Here is a 23,687-nt window from a genome sequence, read left to right as displayed (position 1 = left end):
AAATTCTGCTGCACTGCCAATTTCTGCAGGTCTGGAGCAGTTCTGTGCCTGGGGTGGAAGCCAGGGATGCCAATCATTGTGCTCCCTGACTTCACAGCACTGTCCCTAAGGGACCTGTTCAGATCACTCAGGCCTCAGTAGCCAGTCAGGACCTCCAGATGGACTGCCAGTCAGAATGGGGTGGGCACTTCCGATCTGCCCTGCTGCATGATCTGTGGCTCAGCGGTTAAAGGCGGGTCTCCTGTTCTGTGTGCTGGGCTGCGACTGGCTGCTCAGAGCCTTGAGAAGAGCGGGTGAACTCGGAATCCGCCATGGTGAGTGAGGGGCCGCGGTCCCTCGTGGGGAGAAGCCGCGGGAGCCGGAGTGGGGTCCCTCGCCCCGGGGCTGTGGACATGGCGTCAGGACGCGGTGTGCGGAGTGATTCCCTTTGGTCCCCTGAGGTCCCTGCAACTTTCCTGCAGAAGCAGGCGCTGCGGTTTGCGCCTCTCAGAGCATGGGGGAGTGTGAGCCTTTGTGTGGAAATATCCTATGGTGATAATTTTTTCATTTCATTCAGTAAAAACTGTGGCCAGGGAAGCCAAATTTGCTAACTTGCAGAGCCCTGGTCACTCTGCTGTCTTCTAGAAGTTCTGCACTTGGCACTGAACATTCAGGTGTGGGGTCCGTCTGCAGTTAATTCTGTGCAGGCATAAAGTCTGTGTCATTAACACATCTGCATGTAGATGCCATAGTGGTTCATTTGCCTATGACAGTAAGGGCAGACTTACTAGGTTTCTTGGCCTCGTGTCTCATTTGACTTTATATTCATTGTGTTTTTATTTCTAAGTTTGCTCTCATGTTCTGTTGATCTTGATCTGTTTATTCTTTCCCCAGACAGTCAAGTCTTTTTTTTTTTTTTTTTTTTTTTTTTGAGACAGGGTTTCTCTATGTAGCCCTGGCTTTCCTGGAACTCACTCTGTAGACCAGGCTGGCCTCAAGCAACCAAGTGCTTCGTTTAAAGGTGTGTGCCACCACCACAGCCCAGTTCAGTGCAGTCTTTGTTGCAGTTTCATTCAAAGTCTGAAGTCAGATGGTGTCACAGTGTGTACTGTTTATTCAGTCGTGTGTTGATCAATTTTTCATTCATGATGGCCTTTTCTCATGCGATTTCTGTTGTTGGTAGCATTAATTGTTAGACTTTTTAATTGAACTTTTGATGTATCTATAGCTCAAATTCTTCATTGTCATAATATAATATTGACGTAATAGACACTTTTTTGCTTTCTACTCAAGGTTAGTCCTTCACTGCTGAGGAAGCCCATCCTCTCTCAGGCACAGTTCCCAGTGGGATCCACACCTCTCCAGAGTTAAATGTGCACTGTTGCACCCTTTCCTTTAAATGACTCTTTAATTAGGTTTGCATATATATTAGCTGGTTCCTAAAATGATTTTCTTGTGTGTTTCCAAGAACTCCTAACAGTGTATTTATCTAAAATAACTATCAAGCATCCAAGGCTGAAGAAATCAACACCTGTCTCCTAGGTCAGATGGATAGCTTTATTTCTTGTGCAATTTAGGGTGAGACCCTCCTTTCTCATACAACCTTATTAATAGAACCCTAACTTCTTACCTAACCACTTCTAGGAATGTAGATTGAGCACATAGATCCCCTTTTTGATGCACTAACCGGTCATTAGCACTCAGGTGACCTCCTCTATTACCACTCCCATTTTGGGTTGTAAAAGAGAGCCTGGTGACCACTGCCTGAGGAAAATTCTTACCTGCCTTGATGACCCCATAGAATTCAAGCCTGGTGACCTTGTTCAGCCAGAGGATCACTATGGCTTGGGTTTATAACTGAACACCCTAGAGAATGAAGAGGGATGGAGAACAGAAAGAACTTGAGGACAAGACAGAGAAAAGAGAACAGAAGAACTAGATGGGTAAGAACTGGAGAGGAATGAACTAGATGGGAAGAACTAGATTGAAGGGCTAGAAGAGAGGACTAGAGGAACAAGATGGAAGATGAGGAAGAGCCAGATGGGGAAGAACAAGATGAGAGAGGATGAGATGAGAGAGGAGCTGAGATGGGAAGGAACTAGATGAATGAGGACCTAGATGGGGCAGAATTAATATGAAGGAATTAAGATAGAAGTTAGAGGAGACAGCAGATAAATAAGGCAAGAAAGGAGCTAGGCATGAGAGCAGAATAGAAGCTGTGTAGAGAGAATTACACAGAATAATAAAGTGTATGGACTAAGGAGTTTCCTGTACATAGATTCATTTCTTATCCCCAAAGATTAAATTATCAGCTGGTTGTAGATTCTTCCTGTACCCTGGGAGGGGACTCTCGAGGGGCTGGACCCCCATAGTCCCCGATAAGCAGTGGTAGTGTATGTCTTTAACCTAGTACTTGGGAAGCAGAGGTTGAAAGGGAAAAATCAGTAACTATCTTGAGAGATGCTTCCCCCTCCCCTCCTCCAAAGGTATTTGCTGACCAGCAGTTTTAGAAATGACCAAAAATTAAACTTATAAGGCTGGGACAATAAATCTATGTATCCTGGACTAGCAACACGAGATATGGGGAGTAATGTCATGGTTTATATTTGCTCAACACCTTCAGGATCCTGTCTTTGAATGGTTAGTCCCAGTTAGTAGAAGTAATTGAGTAAAGTTAGGAGGTATGCCCTTGTGGGAGTAGGTGTGTCTTGTTTGTATAGGTGTAGCACTGTGGGTGGGCTTTGAGGTTTCAAAAGCCCAGTGAAAGGCAAGTGTTTCTTTTGTCTTGCTTGCCTCTGTGCTAGGATGTAACACTCAGGTCCATCTCTGCCACTGCATTTCTTCCTTTCAAGATGATAACGGACTAACGCTCTGTCACTGTAATTAATCCCCAAATTAAAAGCCTTCCATTATCAGAATTGCCTTGGTCGTAGTGCTTCTTCACAGCAAGGGAAGGAAGAGTCAGTAAGACAGGTTGTGTAATATTTTGTTATATTATCTCTCTGTATTATGTCCGTGTCCTGGGAAATCAAATAAGGCAAAATGAAAGAGTAATGAACTGATCTTATTTTGGGTGTGTGTGTGTCTCAGTTATTAGAAACTGGTTTTTTTTAAGGTTAATTATTTATTTTAGGTATATGAGTGCTCTATCTGCATTGATACCTTATTCCAGACGAGGGCATCAGAAATGATTGAGTCACCATGGGGTTGCTTGGGAATGGAACTCAGGATCTCTGGAAGAGCTGCCCCTGCTCTTAACTGCTGAACCATCTCTCCAGCTCCATGGACTGATTCCTTGAGAAAGCATTCAGTTTGTGGCATGGTTATCACTAGAAAGTCTTTCATTTCCTTATTTTTATCTTGACCCATTATTCATCATTAGAGATGTATTGAGGTTACACGAGTTTGTATGGTCTCTGATGCTTCTGCTGTTGTTGATATCCTGCTTTAATTGTGGTGGTCTGATAGGGTTCGGGGAGTTATTTTGTTTTGTCTGTATCTGTTGAGACTTGCTTTGTGTCTGAATGTGTGGTCACTTTTGGAGAAAGTTCCGTGAGGTGCTTGTTGTGGGGTATTCACCAGAAAGGACTGCTGGGACATGGATTTAAGGCAATAGAAAGTCTTAGCTGGCCTTCTACTACTATTAACTGACCTGCTACTACTATGCTCTGGATCCCGGTGTAGCCTAGAGTCTTTTTCAGGATGACCCTTTAAGCACAAAACCATGTTCTGGGTTGCCATACTTCAGTTAACAAGAACAGTTAGCTAGAAGCAGAACTATAGACTAAAAAGCAAGGGTAGTTCATTTAGAGACTTCCTTTTAATATGCACTTTGATGGATTAGATATTATTTTCCTTTTAGCTGGTGATATTTTCTATATGCTGAGTTATACAGCCTGAATGGCACTTCCATCTTGGAGTCAGTTGTGCTAAGGTCTGGGGTCCTACTAAGGACTTGGGCCTGTTACATTCCCCCTGGACTTAGTGAATGAGTCACATCATGGACTTTAGTTAAGATGCAGGGCTCCATCGTTAATCCAATTATAATGAGAACTAAAGACCTAGCAAGTGCTGATCAAGAGTAGTTAGCCAATGGGACAAGGAGAACAGAGACTGGAATAATTTTTTCCCCCAACCTTGACAATTTTTTTTTAAAATTACTCCTGATCAGTTAGCATAGGAACAAGTCCATCCCATCCCCCCCCAAGCTATACATAGTTTCCTTTATCTCATGAGAAGTAAGTCTAAGCCTTCTCAATTTTCTGTAATCATTTTTATAAGGGAATCTAATTGTTTTAATTCTGAAATGGAAATTTTTAACACCATCAGGTCTTGATCAAGACCTCTCCACTTAGTATGGAAAGCATCAGAAGAGGCACATTTAGTGAAACCCTTGGTACCTGCCCACCAAGTAGTCTCAGGGCCTCAGTAATATTGTTGTTATCCTGATGAATTAACCCATAAAGTAGAACATTTGGGCTGCCCCCAGTCACAGTGAGTTTTGTCAGTCAATAGGCTGACAGTCTGGTTAATTCCTATCCCTATGTAATATGACAGGGACCAGGTGTCTAAACATAACCAGCAATCGTGGCCTATTTCTGGCTGGGAATGATTGAGTCCATCCTCAGGGACCCTGCCTGTGGCATGGGTTCTGATTCTGGAAGTATTTCTTGTTTCCCGTAGGCCAGAATCTTTTTAATGAAGTTTTCCAGAAAGGCTCAGTTTCACAAACCCAGTTTTTGTAATGGAAACTCCCTTGTTTCTGGCAACCAGGGGGCCCAAACACAGGGCATGCATAGAATTGTAAATTCTGTATTTCTGTCTCAAAAAATAAAGGCCAACATCTTTGCTTTCTCTAATACAGCCAGAGGTTTTTGTTGTTGTTGTTGTTGTTTTGTTTTTTTGAGACAGGGTTTCTTTGTGTAGTTTTGGTGCCTGTCTTGGATCTCACTCTGTAGACCAGGCTGGCCTCAAACTCAGAGATCTGCCTGGCTCTGCCTCCCGAGTGCTGGGATTAAAGGCGTGCACCACTGCCATCCTGCTACAGCCAGACGTTTAAGGTAGGCATCAGTGAACAGAGGTCAAAATGAAAATGAAGTGGATTGCTGGACAGGGTTGGCCATGCCTGAGAAGACACTTACTCTGGCCCTACTGGATAAAACCTGAGTTCAGGTATGCTGTCATATAATTCCAGGATCTGCATTAGCTCCCAGTTCCTGTAATCAGTGCTCCAAGGTGTTAGGTCCACTCCCCAGATATGTGTGGTGAATGGCACACTGTCGAGTTCACAGGTCCTCAGAGGTGAGAAATGCCCACAAAAACCTGTTCCTGACTGAAAGGAGCTCAGTAGCTAATCTGTTGAATTATTTTTCATTTTGCTGCTTTTTTTTTCTTATTATTTTTGACTTTTCTTTTCAAAATTCTGAATTTGATGGGCCATTGAGATGTGAGTGAACACACATGCCACAGCACATGTATGAAGGTCAGAGGACAGGTTGGAGGCATGGGTTCTCTCCTGGGTACTGACCTCAGGCCCTCGGACTTAGTTGCAAGTGTCTACTCATTGAGCCACCTAGCTGGTCGATGTTATAGCACCTTTCCCCTCTTTTTTCAAGACAGGGTTTCTTCGTGTAGCTTTAGCTATCCTGGAACTTGCTCTGTAGTCCGAGCTGGCCTCACCACAGGAATCCACTGAGTTTGCTTTGCAAGTGCTGGGATTAAAGGCAGGTGCCACCATTGCCTGGCTAATCCCAGACTTTTATCTTTCTAACCCAGGTCCTCACTCTGAACAACTCCTCTTTGGGGACCCTAAATGCAGGTGTTCCAGGTCATAGAGCAACCTGGTTTAATGTTTGATGTCCTGTCTCCACCTCCCAAGTGCTGGCATGGTACTCCAGTGCCACCATAGAAAGCTGAGAAAGTGTTAGTGTTTTGATTACCAACGTGCATCTTCGAGAGGCGTGAGCAATCCCAGGTGTGTCTTTTTAAAATTGCTGATGCTTGGAGAATATCAATCAGGTGGTTTAAATTTGACCTGGGTGGACTGGGTGCGCTTTCAGCTGTGAAGCAGGGGGATCACTCCACTGCATGTTGTTTAATAATCTTTGTATGCTAGAGGTCCTATGCCCACACAAGGAAGAAGAAATGCCTCCTAAATACAGGAATAATACAGGGACAATATTGCAGTCCAGGCCCAAGTTCTGCTGCAATGCCAACCTCTGCAGGTCTGGGGCAGTTCTGTGCCTGGGTTGGAAGCCAGAGCTGCCAATCATTGGGTTCTCTCACTTCACAGCACTGTCCCTAAGGGAGCTGTTTAGATCACTCAGGCCTCAGTAGCCAATCAGGACCTCCAGATGCACTGCCAGTCAGAATGGGGAGGGCACTTCCAGTCCGCCCTGCTGTAAGGTCTGTGGCTTAGTGGTTAAGGCAGGTCTCCTGTTCTGTGTGCTGGGCTGTGACTGGCTGCTGGGAGCCTTAAGTAGAGCCAGTGAGCTCGGAATCAGCCATGGTGAGTGAGGGGCCGCCATTATACTGTGTTACTTCACAGGACACTTTCCCGAAGGGAGCTGTTTCTGTCACTCAGGCATCACAAGCCAATCACAGCCTCTGGACTGACTGCCAATCAGAATGGGGAGGGCACTTCTGGTCTGCCGTGCTGCAAGCCCTACTCGGGCTGAGCGAGACTCATGGTTCCGTATGCTTCACTGTGACTGACGCCAGGAGCAGTGAAAAGAGCGGGGTGAGCTCAGAATCTACAATGGTAGGGGCCAGGTAGCATGTCTCTCAGCTTTGGGAGACTGACTCCATCTGGTCACCTGAAGTCCCTACAACTCCCAGGCAGAAACGTGATCCCCTGAATGACTTCTCTCTCTGCTGGATGCAACTGCACAGAGCATCACCAGCAGAAGCTCTTGTATAGAAACATCCTCGTCATCAAGCAGGATGTGCACCACTTCACAGAGCCCTGGTCTCTCTAGTGTCTTCTAGAAGTTCTGCACTTGGCCCTGAACATTCAGGTGTAGGATCCGTCTGCAGTTAATTCTGTGCAGGGCGTAAAGTCTGTGTCATTAACACATTTGCCAGGGTGGTCCAGTCATGTGTGTCAGTAAGGATGGACTTGCTGGATTTCCTGGCCTCATGTGTCATTATTGACTATATTAATTGTGCCTTTATTTCTAAGTTTGCTCTCATATTCCATTGATATCTTTATTTTTTCCCAGACAGCACAGTCTTTGTTGTTGTTTTTTTGAGACGAGGTTTCTCTGTGTAGCCTTGGCTGTCCTGGACCTTGGTCTGTAGACAAGGCTAGCCTGGTACTCACAGATTCGCCTGCTTCTGCCTTCCAAGTGCTGGGATTAAAGGAGTGCACCATCACCCCTCAGTGACAGTGCAGTGTTTATTGCAGTTGCATTCCAAGTTTGAAGTCAGATGGTGCCACTGCATTTACTGTTTATTCAATCACGTGTAGATCATTTTTTCATTCATGATGGCCATTTTTCATTCATGATGGCTATTTCTATTGTTAGTAGCATAAATTTTTAGTCTTCCTAGCCCTACAGACATGGTTTCTTTGTGTAACAGCTCTGGCTGTCTTGGAACTCACTTGGTAGATCAGGCTGGCCTTGAACTCACTCACAGAGATTCTCCTGCCCCTGCCTCCCGAGTCCTGGGATTAGAGACATTTGCTTTCTCCTCAAGGTTAGCCCAGCTCTCTCTTAAGGCAAGCCCATCCTACATCAGGCACAAGTCCCAGTGGAATCCCCAGTTCTCAAAGGTTAAATGTTCACAGTTACACCCTACCTTTAAAAAGACACCTTTGTTCTATTATCATGAATGTAGGAGGAGATGGTACCTATGGCATAGGCAGGCTGGCCCCACATAGCTAAGGAACAGAAGAAAGATTTCCATGATATTGAGCAGAGACAGTTGAGTCCATCCATATGTCTTACCACAAAGATTGTACTATAGAAGCCAATTGCTATCATCCAGGTTTTTCACTCTCTCCTCAGTCCCCAGACACAAGGTGTTGCTTGGTCCCATCTTGTCCCAATTGAGTCTGGTCTGGGATGTGATCAGAGAGATTTCTGACTATATTGTCTGGAATTTTAGACTTTTTGATTTCCACTTGTTAATATAGTTAAATCAAATTTAAAACCTTAGTAGCCTTATGTGGCACTTCTACCCAGTTAGAAATACAGCTTTTGGATGTCATCGTCTACAACAGTCACACTTAAGACACCAAGAGGCTGCCTTTACAGCTTTCAACAGACCTGATCCAAGGTTTCTCAGGTTCTCTGAGGGAACTAGGTATGGAGGGAAACAAGGGTTAATGCCATGCACACAGAGAAAAGATAGAGACTGAAACTTGAGTTTGGAAACCTTGAATTGTTTAACCTCTTCTTAGATGGTGTAGGGAAAGTTATACCAATGAAGCCTATTGCCAAGACAAAGGAGTTGGTTATCCCTACCAAGAGGAAATATTTTCTCTGTGTTTGTGTCCTCTTTTCTCTCTTCCTCTTCCTCTCTCCTCCTATCTTCCCCTCTCTCTCTTCCTTAATTTCTTTTCTCCTTAGTTTATATTCTGTCATATTTTATATTTCCTCAGCACCCTCAGGCTCCTATCTTGAAATGCTTGACTCCCAATTAAAGGGAGTAACTGTGTAAAATTAGGTGTTTCCTTGTGCGAGTAGGTGTGTCTTGTTTGTATAGATGTGTCATTGTAGGTGGGCTTTGAGGTTTCAAAAGACTAGTGCAAGGCAAGTGCTTCTTTCTAGCTGCCTGCCTCCGTATTAGGATGTAACACTCAGCCCCATGCCTGCCCACTGAAGCTTCCTTTGAAGATGATAATAGACTAACCCTCTGTCACTGCAATCAATCCCCAAATTAAAAGCCTTCCAGTATAAGAGTTGCCTTTGTTATTGCATGTCTTCATAGTAATAGAACAGTCACTAAGTCAGGTTGTTTGTGTAATGTTTTGGCACATTATCTCTGCATTCTGTACAAGTCCTGAGAAATCAAGTAAGGCTGAATGAAAGAGTAGTGGGCTGGTTTTTTGAGAAAACATTCAATCTGTCATGTGGCTATTTCTAGAAAGTGTTTTCATTTATTTATTTTATCTTTCCCCAGTTTTCATTCATTAGAAAGGTGTTCATGCTCCAAGAATTTGTCAACTTTCTGATATTTCTGCTGTTAATATCCAGCTTTAAGCTGTTGTTCTCTGATAGGATGCAGGGAGTTATATCACTTCTTTTTGTATCTGTTGAGACTTGCTTGGTATCTCATTATGCGATCAATTTTGGAGAAAGTTCCATGAGGTGTTTGTTGTAGATATTCATCAGGGAAGACTTCTGGGTTTAAGATAAGAGAAAGTCTTTATTAGCTGTCTTGCAACTACACTGGGTGTTCTGTAGCCTAGTGTAGCCCTGAGCCTTTTTTCAGGATGAGCTTTTAAGCACAAAAACCATGTTCTGGGTTGACTTTTCAGTTAACTAGCACAGTTAATCAGAAACAGGACTACAGACTAAAAAGTAAGGTTAGTACATTTAGAAACTTCCCATAACTATGGACTTTGATGGATTAGGCCTTTATTTTATTTATTATTATTATTTTGTTTGTTTGTTTGTTTTGAGACAGGGTTTCTCTGTGTAGCTTGTGCCTTTCCTGGATCTTGCTCTGTAGACCAGGCTGGCCTCGAACTCACAAAGATCCACCTGCCTTTGCCTCCCAAGTGCTGGGATTAAAGGCGTGCACTACTACAGCTCGGCCGGCCTTTATTTTTATATTTAGCAAGTGATGCTCTCTGCATGCTGTTTTACAGCCTGAGTAGCACTTACATCATGGAGTCACTCGTGCTAAGGTCTGGGGATCTACTGAGGTCTAGGACCAGTTAAATTCTCCACTGGACTTAGTCAATGAGTCAGATCAGGGAATGATCCTGTTTTAGTTTAAAATACAGGGCCCCACCATTAAGCCAATCAGAATGAGAATTAAAGGCCCAGTCAGTAATGATAGCAGAGTAGTTAGCCAGGGGACTGCTACAAGCCACAGGAAAACATAATAGAATTCAGCTACTATCACAAAAGCTATTACTTGGGAAAGTCGGACTTCTCCAAAGGTCAAGCCATGGCTTAAGAAGTCTTGGTGATGATTTAGCTTTTGTATGTCTATTAGCTGGTTCCTACAGTGATTTTCTTGTAATGCTATGCATGCTTTGTGGAACTCCTAACAGTGTATTTATCTAAAATACCTGTCAAGTATCCAAGGCCAAATGAAACAACATCTGTCTCCTAGGTCAGGAGGATAGCTTTATTTCTTGTGCAATTTAGGGTGAGACCCTCCTTGTTGCTGGAGAGCTTCTCTCCAGGTCCCACCAAGCCCCACAGTTTCACAACCCATGTATAAAATAATCACTCAGATGCTTATATTACTTATAAACTGTATGGCCGTGGCAGGCTTCTTGCTAAGTGTTCTTATATCTTAAATTAAGTCATTTCTATAAATCTATACCTTGCCACATGGCTCGTGGCTTACCGGCATCTTCACATGCTGCTTGTCCTGGCGGTGACTGGCAGAGTCTCTCTCTACCTTCCTGTTCTCTCAATTCTCTTCTCTGTTAGTCCTAACTATACTTCCTGCCTGGCCACTGGCCAATCAGTGTTTTATTTATTGACCAATCAGAGCAACAGATTTGACATACAGACCATCCCACAGCACCTCCTTTCTTATACATCCTTACTAATGGACCCCTAACTTCTTACCTAACCACTTCTAGGAATGTAGACTGAGCACATAGATCCCCTTTTTGATATACTAACTGGTCATTAGCACTCAGTTGACCTCCTCTTTTACCACTCCCATTTTGGGTTGTAAAAGAAAGCCTGGTGGTCACTGCCTGAGGAAAATTCTTACCAACCTTTATGACCCCAAAAGAATTCAAGCCTGGTGACCTTGCTCTGGCAAAGGATTGCTATTGCTTGGTTTATAACCGAACACCTCAGAGACTTGAGAGGACTGAGGTATAAGGAGAACTTGAGGATGGAGAATGGAGAGGGATAAGGAGGATTTTGACCAGAGAGAACGTGTGGATGAGATGGAAGATGAGGAAGAGCCAGATAGGGAAGTACTAGCTGGGTAAGAATGATATAAGGACCTAGATGATGCAGAATTAAGATGAGAGAATTAAGATAGAACTTAGAGGGAACAGTAGATAAAGGTAGAGAGAAATCAGGCAAGAAAGGAGCTAGGCACAAGAACATATTGTATCTCAGAGGAATAAGCAAATGGACTAAAGAGCTCGGTGTGCTGAGATTCTATTTCTTGAAAATAGTTCTCACCATTTGTAGTTTTCACTCCTGAGCCCCTGGGTAGTATAATATTAAGGCTGGTCCTTTTAATATTATACAAGAGGAAACTAAGAGAATGGAGGCAGGTATCAATTATTTCCCTAACCATGGCAATATTTTTAAAAATTACTCCTGAAAATCAGCGTAGAAACAATAGGTCTTTTTCTAAGCCTTTTGAATTTTGTAACATCATTTTTGTAAGGGAATCTAACTTGTTTTAATTCAGAAATGGAAACTTTTAATACCATCAGGTCCTGATCAAGTGTTCTACTTAGTGTAGAAAGCATCAGAAGAGGCACATTTAGTCAAACCATTGGTACATGCCCACAAAGCAGTCTCAGGGGCTCAGGAATATGGTTATCCAGATGTATTAACTGATAAAGTAGAACATTAAATTGGTCTGCCCCGAGTCACAGTGAGGTTTGTCTGTCAATGGGCTGACAGTCTGGTTAGTAAGGGGGCAAGGTATCTAAGCATAACCAGAAGTCTTGGCTGATTTCTGGCTGGGAATGATTAAGTCCATAATCAGGGTCACTTCCTGTCATATTGGGTCTGAGTCTACAAGTATTTTCTGTTTCCCATAGGCCCAAAACTTTATAAAAAAATTTCTTAGTTTCATAAACCCAATTTTTGCAATTGAAACTATCTTATTTCTGGCAACCAGGGGGCCCAACCACTGGACATACACAGAATTTCAAACTCTGCATTTCTATCTCAAAAGATAAATCTCCATATCTTTCCTTTCTCTAATATAACCAGACATTTAAAGTGGGCATCAATGAGCAAAGGTCAAAATGAATATGGATTGCAGGTCTGTAGTTACCTTAGGTATTATCTTCCCTGTATCTGTCCTTCTTAGTTCCCTGGTCCAGACCTAAGGGCATTGGGGGTTGGATCATAACCCTGTATTCGTACCAAAAGTAAGACTCAGGAGAATTTAGAGGGACAGGGAGTGGGAGGGCTTGGGGACCCAATGAAACCTACTTTTAATTGACTCATAGTCCAGAGACAGTCCATTTGGCAGCATCCTTATCTTCCACTTTTGAGCTAGGTATTTGTGGATCCATGCTGTAATACCAGCTATCTTTACTGCCATAGGAGTGGAGAGAATCACCATGTAGGGTCCTATTCAGATTAGTTCCAGTGACTCTTTGGCTATTTGCTTGACCCAACTATGGTATGTATAAAAACTAGCTCAATCATTGGACTGAAACAAGGGAAATCTGATGGTTTACTTGGAGGTCAACTGGGTCTCTAGGATAGTCCATTGAATAGCCTTTATGGACTGAAGTGCCTGTAGTGATATGAGAAAATAATGGTTAGAGAGTTTGGCCAACTGTTGGTCTCTGCCAACTGTTGGGAAGCAGTGGGGGAGGTTTTTCAGACATAATCTTAGAGGGGGAAAATCCCTCCCTACATGGGGCGAAGCTGGCAGAAGCAAAGCAAAGGAAGGTAGACTCCAATGAGAGTTTGTTGTTGTTTTACATCTTGTTTATTCTTTTTACTTGGCCAGAATGCTAAGGTGTATATGCACAATGAAGTTTTCAATCTATAGCTACAGCTTTAACTATTAATTGGGAGATTTGGCTGTGAAAGCCAGCTCATTGTTGGACCCCATTCCTGGGAGGATGCCAAATCAGGGGTCACTTCTTAGAGATTTTTAAGCTATTATTTGAGTAGGTTTTGTCTGGGTCGGGAACACTTTTACTGACCTGGAATGGGTATGTATAAAAAGTAGGGAGTGGAACCAACTCAAAAGAAAGAAGGGCTGGAGAGATGGCTCAGTGGTTAAGAGCACTGGCTGTTCTTCCAGAGGTCCCAAGTTCAATTCCCAGCAACTGCATGGGGGCTCACAGTCATTTGGAATGAGATCTGGTACCCTCTTCTGGCCTGTGTACATAATAAATAAAATAAATCTAAAAAAAAAAAAAAAAAAAAAAAAAGACATTTGTTGCCAGGCGGTGGTGGCGCACGCCTTTAATCCCAGCACTCGGGAGGCAGAGGCAGGCGGATCTCTGTGAGTTCGAGGCCAGCCTGGTCTCCAAAGTGAGTTCCAGGAAAGGCACAAAGCTACACAGAGAAACCCTGTCTTGAAAAACCAAAAAAAAAAAAAAAAAAAGACATTTGTTATGGTCAACAAAGCTGAAAAGAGTTGGAGAAGTGAAGAGCATTTTGAAATCAGACATGGAGATTCAGAGTTTGGAGTTTGCCCAGCTTGTTTTTAGTTTTGCTTTGGTCTAATATTTCCTAACTGCGCTTCCCTTCCTGCATATTGGAATCATAATGTATATCCTGCACCATTATATGTTGGAAGTATGTGATCTGCTTTTTAAATTTGATTTTATAAGGGATTATAGTTAAGAGATTCTATAAATTTCAGAAGAGAATTTGAACTTTGGATTTTTAAAAATTGGACTGAATGTATTTCTGCATTATTATATGGCTACCAGCTTATAGGGTCCAGGGAATGTAGTGATTTGAATAGGATTGACCCCCATAGACTTGTATCTTTGAATGCTTGGCCCATAAGGAAAAGCACTAGTAGGAGATGTGGCCCTGTTTGAGTAACTGTATCATGGTGGAGGCAGACTTTGAGATCTGTGTGTCTCAATCTCCTGTTGCTGCCTGTGTATCAAGATATAGAATTCTCAGCTCCTTCTCCAGCACCATGTCTGCCTGTATCACACCATGCTTCTTGCTCTGATGATAATGGACTAAACCTCTGAAATGTAAGCCAGCCCCAATGAACTGTTTTCCTTTATAAGAGTTGCTGTGGTCATGGTGTCTCTTCACAGCAATAAAATCCTAAGACACCTGGGGACAAGGACTATCTTAGGTTGCCAACCCCCTATCAGTCTCCTGACTATTAAACTCTTGTTCCTCCCAAGGGACTCTGAAACCCCTGGTGTCCTGAGGTTTGGTCTCTGGAAACTCAGTGAGACTTCAAGAAATATTGTGGGTATTCACCACAGAGGACTGCTAGATTTAAGCCAATAGAAAGTCTTTATTAGCTGGCCTGGGACTACACTGGCTTTTTGGGACCTGAGTATAGATAGCATCAAGATTTTCTCAGCACGAGCTTTTTACCACAAAAACCATGTTTTGGGTTGACATACTTCAGTTAACAAGAACAGTTAGCCAGAAGCAGAACTCCAGAAGCTCAAAAGCAAGGTTAGTACATTCACAGACTTTCCCATAACTATGGACTTAGATGGATAAGAACTTTGTTTCTGTTTTTGGCAGATGGTGTTGCATATGTGCTGAGTTTTATAGTCTGAATGGCACTTCTGTGATGGAGTCAGTTATGCTGAGGTCTGGGGCCCTGTTACAGTGCTGAGATGAAGCGGTATTTTCTTGTGTTTGGGTGAAATATAAATATGTTAGGTCCATTTGGTTTATAATATCTGTTATCTCCAGCATTTCTCTGTTTAGTTTTTGTCTGGATGACCTGTCCATGGGTGAGAGTGAGGTATTGACGTCTTCCACTCTCAGTGTGTGTGTGACAATATTCTATTTAAGCTATAGTACTGTTTCTTTTACAAATAAGCAAATAGATGTTAGTAATTGAAACATCATGTCGAATTTTTCCTTTGACTATGCAGTGTCCTTCCCCATGTCTTTCGGTTCATTTTGGTTTGAAGACCCTCACATGTATTTTATATGCTTATGGGCAATGAGGCCACACTAGTTATTTATTTTTCTAGTGGCCTTCACACATGATAGGCAAAGAGTCTGCCACTGCATCAGCTTTTATAGAGAATTTCCTTCAGCCAGACATGGAGACTTACACTTGTAATCCCAAGACTTGAAAAGCTGAAGCAGGAGGATCGCATTAGCTTCAGTCTAGACCTTGTCTCTGAAAACAAAACGATTTCCTCATAAGACCAAGATCTCACTTGGGCATATTCTTTGCAAATTCTACAGTGTGTCATTAAGAAATAAAATGCAGTTTTCCTAGGCCAATAGGAGGCCAAATGATTATACTTGTTAGATGGTTAGCATTGGCTAGAGTTAAAGGATTTTAAAGGTAATCTGTCACTTTCACTTTATTTTTGCTCTTCTTCAAAATTGCCATATATCTCAGTATTATATTTTGTTTTAATCAGTACATTTAATTAGCTGAGCATGAGGGCTCACACCTTTTATCCTTGTATTTTGGAGGCAGTACAGGAAGTTCAAGGCTACCCTGGTCCAAATGAGTTCCATGCCAGCTAGAGCTACAAAGAGATTCTGTGTCAAAAGCCCACAAAAATTAGAAGTATGTTTAAGAGTGAGACCATCTGTGAGTTAGAATTCAACCAAATGGTGCTGGTGACTTGGTTCCATTGGAAAAGAGCTTGCTATACAAGCCTGATGACTTCGGTTTGATCCTAAGAACCCTTGGGGAAAGGAGAAACTGACTCCTTAATGTTATCTTCTGATCTTCAGTCTCTGTGCCTGCCCCGACACACATATCACACACATAAATCACATAAATATATCTAGTACTAAATTTTTAATTGTCTAATAGGAAAAAAGAATACATTTTGGTCTTGTGATGGGATTAAGATATCAAGTCAACGTATGTATAGGTATTAATTCCTGTTTTCTTTAGATATAGCCATTGCTGAGGCATACTAAAAGTCATCTTCCTCTAAGATAAGCATGTACATGTCTTATGCTGGTAATAACATTCACAAATTGAAGGCACTGCACTGAAGCAGTTTCCACTGGCTGGAAAGATGTCTCAGACACAAGTGTTTGATGTCTCAGACACATATGGAGCTTGCAGAAGACAGAATTCAGTTCCCATAGCCAGGTTGCCATTTCTTTTGAGTATGAATGAAATCAATACCTAGTTAAGATTTGTGGCCTTTCATAACTCTCCTGTGACAAGTGTCCCAAACCCTTTGCCCTTCTTTCTCCTGGAATATTCTTACGTGATTCTTTGTGTGCTCTTGTTTCTTGAGGCAGTAGGGTCTCATATAGCCCAGGCTGGCCACAAATTTCTGATGTCCCCAAGAATGACCTTAGACTCCTGATCCTTCTACCTCCACCTTTCAAGAACTGGGCTTACACATATCCTGATCCTTGTCCCTAAAGGATCGAATTGAACTGAGGGCTTCATGCATGCTAGACAAGTATGCTACCAGCTGAGCTACATCTTTAGGCCCTTTATTCTTTTAAATGGGATTTAATTATAATTTTTCTATGTATGAATGTTTTACTTGCTTATATGCCTGTAGATAGTGTGTATGCCTGGTGCCCAAAGAGACCAGAAAAGAGTCAGATCCCCTAGAAGTGGAGTTAAAGGTGTTTGTGAGCCCCCATGTGGGTGCTGGGAACCTACCCAGGTCCTCTGGAGGAGCATCAAGTATTGGTAAGCACTGAGGTATTCCTTTGACCCAAACTGTTCTGATTCAAATTACCTCCAATTTCTCTAAACATTTGTGTTTTAACTCAACAGTCAATTTTTTTTCTTAAATTAATATTTTTTGCTATATGTATGGTTGTTTTGCTGCATTTGTGTTCATGTACCATGTGCATATCTATAGTCTAAGAAGGTCAGAAGAGGGCATTGAGTCCTCTGGAACTGGACTTATTGATCGTTAAGTCACCATGAGATTTCAGGGAATCAAACCTGGGCCCTCTTGCTCTTTAACTGTTGTGCCATGTGTAAAGCACCAGAGATCTCAACAGCAATTTAGGTCATATTCCTGTATACATGCTTATTCTCAAAACTGAAGGCCTTGTAGTAATTGACCATCAATATCAACCCTCCCAAGTCCACTGGTTTTCCTAGCTCTTTGTTGGTACTGCTTAAACCATACTTCAGTGCTTTGGTTGTCAAGCACATTATCACATTGCACCTGTTTTTCCTTTTGGCAGGAATAGTCAGCTCTCACATGTCTCTTATTTTCTTTCTGTCATTGAATGAGGAAGTTCTGCTCTAACCACTAAAAAACTGCAACCCGAAAGCTCAGAGTTTGGATTGTGCCTATAGTCCTAGGACTTGGATATTAAGGCAGGAAGATCAAGTTCAGGGCTGTCTTGATTATACATGGCATTCAATGTCACCTGGGGCTATAGGACACCTTGTCTCAATGATAATAATAACCTGCAGCCTTAGTGTTGTTGTGTCTAGAGCTCCTGGGCCCCAAATGGAGAGACTGTGAGACTTCCTTGCATGAAGCCATGAGATAAAGCCTCAGTTCCATTTTGATGTAACAATATGTTGAAATACCCAAACTTTGAGACAACTGCATGTAGGAAGTGGAAGTGACAGAGATATATGAGAAGTTACAGAGAGAAAGAGCCATGTAAGCACTTTGAAAATAAAATCCCATTGCCTGACACAGAGCTGCAGGATTTAGGATTGCCCTGCAAGATTTTGGACTTGTTTTGGTCCAATCTTTTCTTGAAACTTTGAAAGGGAAATGTGTATTCTGTGCCATTGTGTGTTGAAGAGACATAGTTTGTGTTTTGATATTACAAGATATCACAGTCAACCAATTGCCTTGAGTTGTGGTGATTTATTCTGTACCCCAATAAAGCTTACCTGGTGATCAGAGGACAGAGCCAGCCACTAAATTAGATATAGAGATCAGACAGTAGTGGCACACACCTTTAATTCTATCACTCAAGAGGCAGAGATCCATCTGGATCTCTGTGAGTTCAAGGCCACACTGGGATACATGAAAGAAACAGAACCAGGCAGTGGTGACACCTGTGTTTAATCCAAAGAAGTAAAATGGCAGGGCACAGAAAGGTATATTAGGTGTGAGGAAACAGGAACTCGCTCTCTTGAGGCTGAGGATTTCATAGAGGTTAGCTAGTGTCTGGCTGTTCTGCTTCTCTGATCTTTCATTTTTCACCCCACTCTGGGTTTTTTATTATAAGACCTTTTAAGATTCATGTTACATTGAGTATCAGAAGAAACTTTGGATATTTAAACAGTGTTGGGACTGTTATATAATATGAGGATCTTTGAAATTAGACTAAATGCATTTTGCATTATGGTTTGACTGTGAGCCTGTCATAACCTATGTCAAAATGTGGAAGGTTGAATGAAAAATTTTCCAGATAGTATGTTGTATTTTAGCATTTGTCTTTGGTGTGTGGCCTTCATTAGTGACTTATGAAACCCTGAGGAGGAGGAGGAGCCTTTCTGGAGGAATGTAGTCTCTGGGGTTGGGCTTTGAGTGTTCATACCCTCACCACACTTCATTGTGTGGTTGAAACTGAGCAGTTCTCTTACTTTTCATGTAGCCATATCATCACCACCATTAGAAACACCATTTCGGGGGGCTGGAGAAATGGCTCAGAGGTTAAGAGCACTGGCTGATCTTCTAGAGGCCCTGGGTTCAATTCCCAGCAACCACATGGTGGCTCACAACCATCTATAATGAGATCTGGTGCCCTCTTCTGGCATGCAGGCAGAACACTGAAAACATAATAAATAAACCTTAAAAAAAAAGAAAAGAAAGAAAAGAAAAAAGAAATGCCATTTCTAAATAATGTAAGGCAAAGTAGAAGCAATTGCTTTTCCTTGCTAATCCATTTTTTTGCCTGATATTTTCATGTTTATATTTTGGGCTTATCAAAATAGGTTTTTGTACATGTCAAGCATTTGTTCTTATGCTGAACTTTACCCTCATCATGACTTTTGAACTTTGGTAGAGGGTCTCATTTTTTACACCAAGAATGCATACATTCATGAAATTGAGAGTGATCTCCTAAATTACTGAATTGCAGGCGTGGTAACACTGTCCCTTCCATTGTGTATGTTTTTACATTTTAAAAATTTGTGAATCTTTTGCATATATACATGACTATGTACTATTTGTCTACCTGGTATTTACTGAAGTTAGAAGAGAGCATTGGATTCTCTTGACCTGAAGTTGGGAATGGTTAGGAGCTTCCAAGTGACTGCTGGGGACTGATTCTGGTCCTCCTCAATAGCAACAAAAACAATCTTATTTGTTGACCCATCTCTATATACTCTATCCCTTTAGGGTTTTTTTTTTTTTTTTTTTTTTTTTAATGGCGTTTGGATCAGCATTTACTTTACTAATGTTTTTGATTACTTTGACTTGTCAGTAGGTAACTTCTTAAAAATGCCTTCATTCCTGGGAATTATTAGCCTTACAGTTTAAAAGGGGTCACTCCAGTATATGATGGACAAGTACAGAACTAGAGTGAATGTTCTAATTCTATGGAAGAATTTCGAGTGAGCCCCTAAGTGCTTTCTATTTTTTGTTTGTTTGAGACAGGGTCTCACTATGTACCTTTGGCTGTCATAGCAATTACTACATAGACCAGACTGGCTTAGAAATCACAGAGTTTCATGTGTCTCTGCCTCCTGAAGTTTGGGGCTATATGTATGCACCATCACACCCATATTGTCTATTCTCTTTGATAAAATTTTGCTGATGCATACTAAATAGTGTTACTAACTGTTTGCATGTTTCTCTGTATATATTACTAGACATTTCTCCTGCAATGCCATATTCTATTCGGTGGTCATAGAAATGGAAGGCATCCTCCTCCTTTTCTGTTTCCTTCTATAATGAGTTGGTGATTGCATTTGAAATTCTATGACCCATATCATAGAATACATTGATACAGAATTATGTAAATATATTCTCAATGAAGTGTACATTTGCAATGCAGTCAGTCTCACCATTTCTATTATGCACATATATGGGATACTTTAGGATGCTGTGACCTATGAAGATGTGCATGTGAACTTCACTCCTGAAGAGTGGGCTTTGTTGGATCCTTCCCAGAAGAGTCTCTACAAAGATGTGATGCTGGAAACCTACTGGAACCTCACTTGTATAGGTAGGAATGTGAGCTTTCTGTCACTTTTTAAGGGGACAAGCCTTTTTTGGAGGTTGGTGCTCTTCTGTGATTTTTGACTGTGGAAGAAGAAGGATCCAATGAATAATTAGCCATTGTTCTAAAGTCCACTGAAGATAGTAATTTACATTGTGCCTAATTTCTGGTAATACATCATATATTTCTGGTACTGTATTTTAGGCTACAAATGGAAAAACCAGAATATTGAAGAACATTGTCAAAGTTCTAGAAGACATGGAAGGTAATTTTTATGTGCAAGCTGATGCATATGTACCTCTGAAGAATGTTAATGTACCCTGAACTTGTTATGAAAAGCAGCAGTGTAAATAAGCACAGCTTTGTGATGATTATTAAATTCTCACAATACCATGTACTCTAATATCAGGTAGCTGATAATTGTTTTGAAGGCATTTCTTTAAGAAACAAGACAAGGAAACAATTCCAAAATAGATGTCACAATTTTAATCGTAGCCATATGAGAGGCAAGTTGTAGAACTGTCCATCCATTTAGTTTCATAACGATCAATTATTATAAAAGGTATAGACATTGATGAGGAGTTTAGTTTATGACCAAAACTTGTTACACACAAGTCTTCTCTATTAATACTAGTGTTCCTCAAATCCTTGTTTAGGGAAAGGAGCAGTTTATGAGAGTCAAAGACCCTGTTATCATGGAGAAATCCTAATCCCTACACCACATCTGTATGAGGCATAAAAAGTTAAACTATGTGAATGTAATTTGAAAACCTTTTGTTTGTTTTTCTTCTTTTTATAGGTATATCATTTTCAAAGATACAAAAATAACCAATACTCAGCAGGATGTTTATGAATGTAAGCAACATGATAAAACATTTGAATCTGATTCCTCTTTAAAAGTACACCAAAGAACTCATTTGGAAGGAAAAAACTATGAATATAATCAAAGTATTTTAGCCTTTCCATGTCACAGTCTCAATCAAGTATGTACAACTCATACTAGAGAGAAAACACATGGATATCATCAATGTGAGACCACCATTGCACATGCCAGTTATCTTCTAATACATGAAAAAACTCCTACTGAGGAGATACCTCATAAATGTAATCAATGTGGTAAAGTCTTTGCACTGAAGAAGTATCTTCTCAGACATGAGAGAATTCATATTGGAAAGAAACCCTATGAATATAATCAATGTGATAAAGCCTTTGGACATAAATATTACCTTCAAATACATGAAAGAAGTCACACTGGAGAGAAACCTTATGGTTGTAATCACTGTGGTAAAGCCTTTGCATATAAAAGTGTTCTTCGCAGGCATGAAAGAAGTCACACTGGAGAGAAACCGTATGGATGTAATCAGTGTGATAAAGCCTTTGGGTATAAATATTACCTTCAAATACATGAAAGAAGTCATACTGGAGAGAAACCTTATGGATGCAGTCAATGTGGTAAAGCCTTTATACGTAAACTTGAGCTTCAAATACATGAAAGAAGTCATACTGGAGAGAAACCCTATGGATGTAATCAGTGTGGTAAAGCTTTTGCATATAAAAGTGTTCTTCGCAGGCATGAAAGAAATCATACTGGAGAGAAACCCTATGGATGTAATCAGTGTGGTAAAACATTTGCATATAAAAGTCATCTTAAAATACATGAAGGAAGTCATACTGGAGAGAAACGTCATGGATGCAATCATTGTGGTAAAGCCTTTTTACGTAAAGTTGATTGTAAAATACATGAAAGAGGTCATACTGGTGAGAGACCCTATGAATGTAATCAGTGTGGCAAAGCCTTTATCCATAAGGGTGCTCTTCTTAGGCATGAAAGAGTTCATACTGGAGAGAAACCCTATGAATGTAGTCAATGTAGTAAAGCCTTTGCACAGAAGTATCATCTTTACAGGCATGAAAGAAGTCACACTGGAGAGAGACCTTATGGATGCAATCATTGTGGTAAAGCCTTTTTACGTAAAGATGATTGTAAAATACATGAAAGAGGTCATACTGGTGAGAGACTATGAATGTAGTCAATGTGGTAAAGCCTTTGCACAGAACAATTGTATTCAAATACATGAAAGAAGTCATACTGGAGAGAAAGTCTATGAATGTGATCAATATGGCAAAGCCTTTATCCGTAAAAGTGCTCTTCTCAGGCATAAAATAATTCATACTGGAGGGAAACCCTATGAATGTAGTCAATGTAGTAAAGCCTTTGTACAGAAGTATCCTCTTTATAGGCATGAAAGAAGTCATACTGGAGAGAAACTTTGTGGATATAGTTAATGTGGTAAAGCTCTTAGACATACTGTATTTCAAGAATATGTGGATATGGGATAATTTGAATAATAAAACCTATTTGCAAATGAAAATATTTATGCTATCATCCTTCATGTTTGGATTATGTTATTTTATTCTGGGGACTAGATATTTGTTCTTTACATTTTCTCAGATACACAAATGAATGCCAGAGAATTTTATCAGTGGTTAAATGTGGTCACTGCTAAGCCTGATGACCAGAATTCATTCGCTGGAAGACCCACATTTCTCACACAACTTTCTTTTCTGATTACTACTCTTTGGTTGTATTCACACCCACACACCAGCACATACATAAATACTTTTGAAACTAAAATCAGGGCCAGTGAGTTCACTCACCAGTTTAGTGCACTTATTGTCAACCTTGACTGCCTTGGTTTCATCTCTACTACTGACATAGAGAAAGTAGAGAATAGACACCTGTAAGTTGTCCTCTGAGTGGTACATGGACACCATGGCACTGCTGTTTACACACAGTAATTTTTGGAGACAGGGTTTAACTGTGTAGTCATAGTAGTCCTGAAACTTATTATGTAGACTAGGCTGATTTCAATCGTAGAGATATCCACCTGCATGTGCTTCCCAAGTACAGGGGTTAAAGGTGTATGCCACCACCACCCAGCCACAGTTAAAATTTATTTAAAACAGGAATGATTTATCATTTGAAATCAATTCATTGAGAAATTCCTAGAACTACTGGATTTTTTTAAAAGATGCTTCTTGTTTAAGTTGTGTATAATTCTTGCATTTTCTGATTCAAAGACAGGTTATTTAAAAACATTTCTCACCTGGATCATGTCTTCCCAGCACTTGGAAGAGAAAGACAGTGGATCTCTCTGAGTTTCAGGCTAGTCTGGCTCAGATACTGAGTTCCAGGATGGCTATAGGTATATAGAGAGATCCTATCTCAAAAAAAGGAATATGGATAGATGTCTGCTTTTCCTGAGGAATCAGGTTCAATTCTCAGCACCCACTCCTTTGAGGAAGACTTAGGACAGCCTGTGAAAAAGCTAATTTCATTTATGAATTCCTTCCTAGCCCCAGGATCTGCAATTGTTATTTCCAGTCCAATGTCATCAAAATCAAAATGTTTAACATCTAATTGTGCACTCACCAATCTATTTAAAATTATAGAAGGAGAAATGACATTGTATTGTCTTCACATATTATCCTGAGAGGCAAAAATAACTACAGGTATTTATTTTCCTGAACAAATGAGTTCTGAACAAA

At 41.0% G+C, this 23,687-nt stretch overlaps 1 protein-coding gene across 1 annotated transcript; it reads left to right on the top strand.

Moving 5' to 3' along the window:
- The first annotated feature begins 200 nt into the window (after positions 1–200).
- On the top strand, positions 201–22,510 carry LOC114688356 (zinc finger protein 431-like). The gene is made up of 4 exons (XM_037197891.1): positions 201–314; positions 20,018–20,144; positions 20,343–20,403; positions 20,938–22,510. Exons 1-4 carry the CDS (start codon positions 312–314, stop codon positions 22,160–22,162), a joined length of 1,416 nt encoding a protein of 471 aa, XP_037053786.1. The 5' UTR covers positions 201–311; the 3' UTR covers positions 22,163–22,510.
- Positions 22,511–23,687: the final 1,177 nt, after the last annotated feature.

This window comes from Peromyscus leucopus, chromosome 22 (assembly GCF_004664715.2).
Source record: "Peromyscus leucopus breed LL Stock chromosome 22, UCI_PerLeu_2.1, whole genome shotgun sequence".
In the NCBI taxonomy this organism is placed as follows: domain Eukaryota; kingdom Metazoa; phylum Chordata; class Mammalia; order Rodentia; family Cricetidae; genus Peromyscus; species Peromyscus leucopus.
This window is presented reverse-complemented; position numbering and strand designations above follow the sequence as displayed.

What these genes read in the sequence shown, in the direction of transcription:
- LOC114688356 (XM_037197891.1), top strand. An exon ending in CTGGAACCTCACTTGTATAG is followed by an intron (nt 20,145 to 20,342) that starts GTAGGAATGTGA and finishes ACTGTATTTTAG; the next exon opens with GCTACAAATGGAAAAACCAG. An exon ending in AGTTCTAGAAGACATGGAAG is followed by an intron (nt 20,404 to 20,937) that starts GTAATTTTTATG and finishes TTCTTTTTATAG; the next exon opens with GTATATCATTTTCAAAGATA.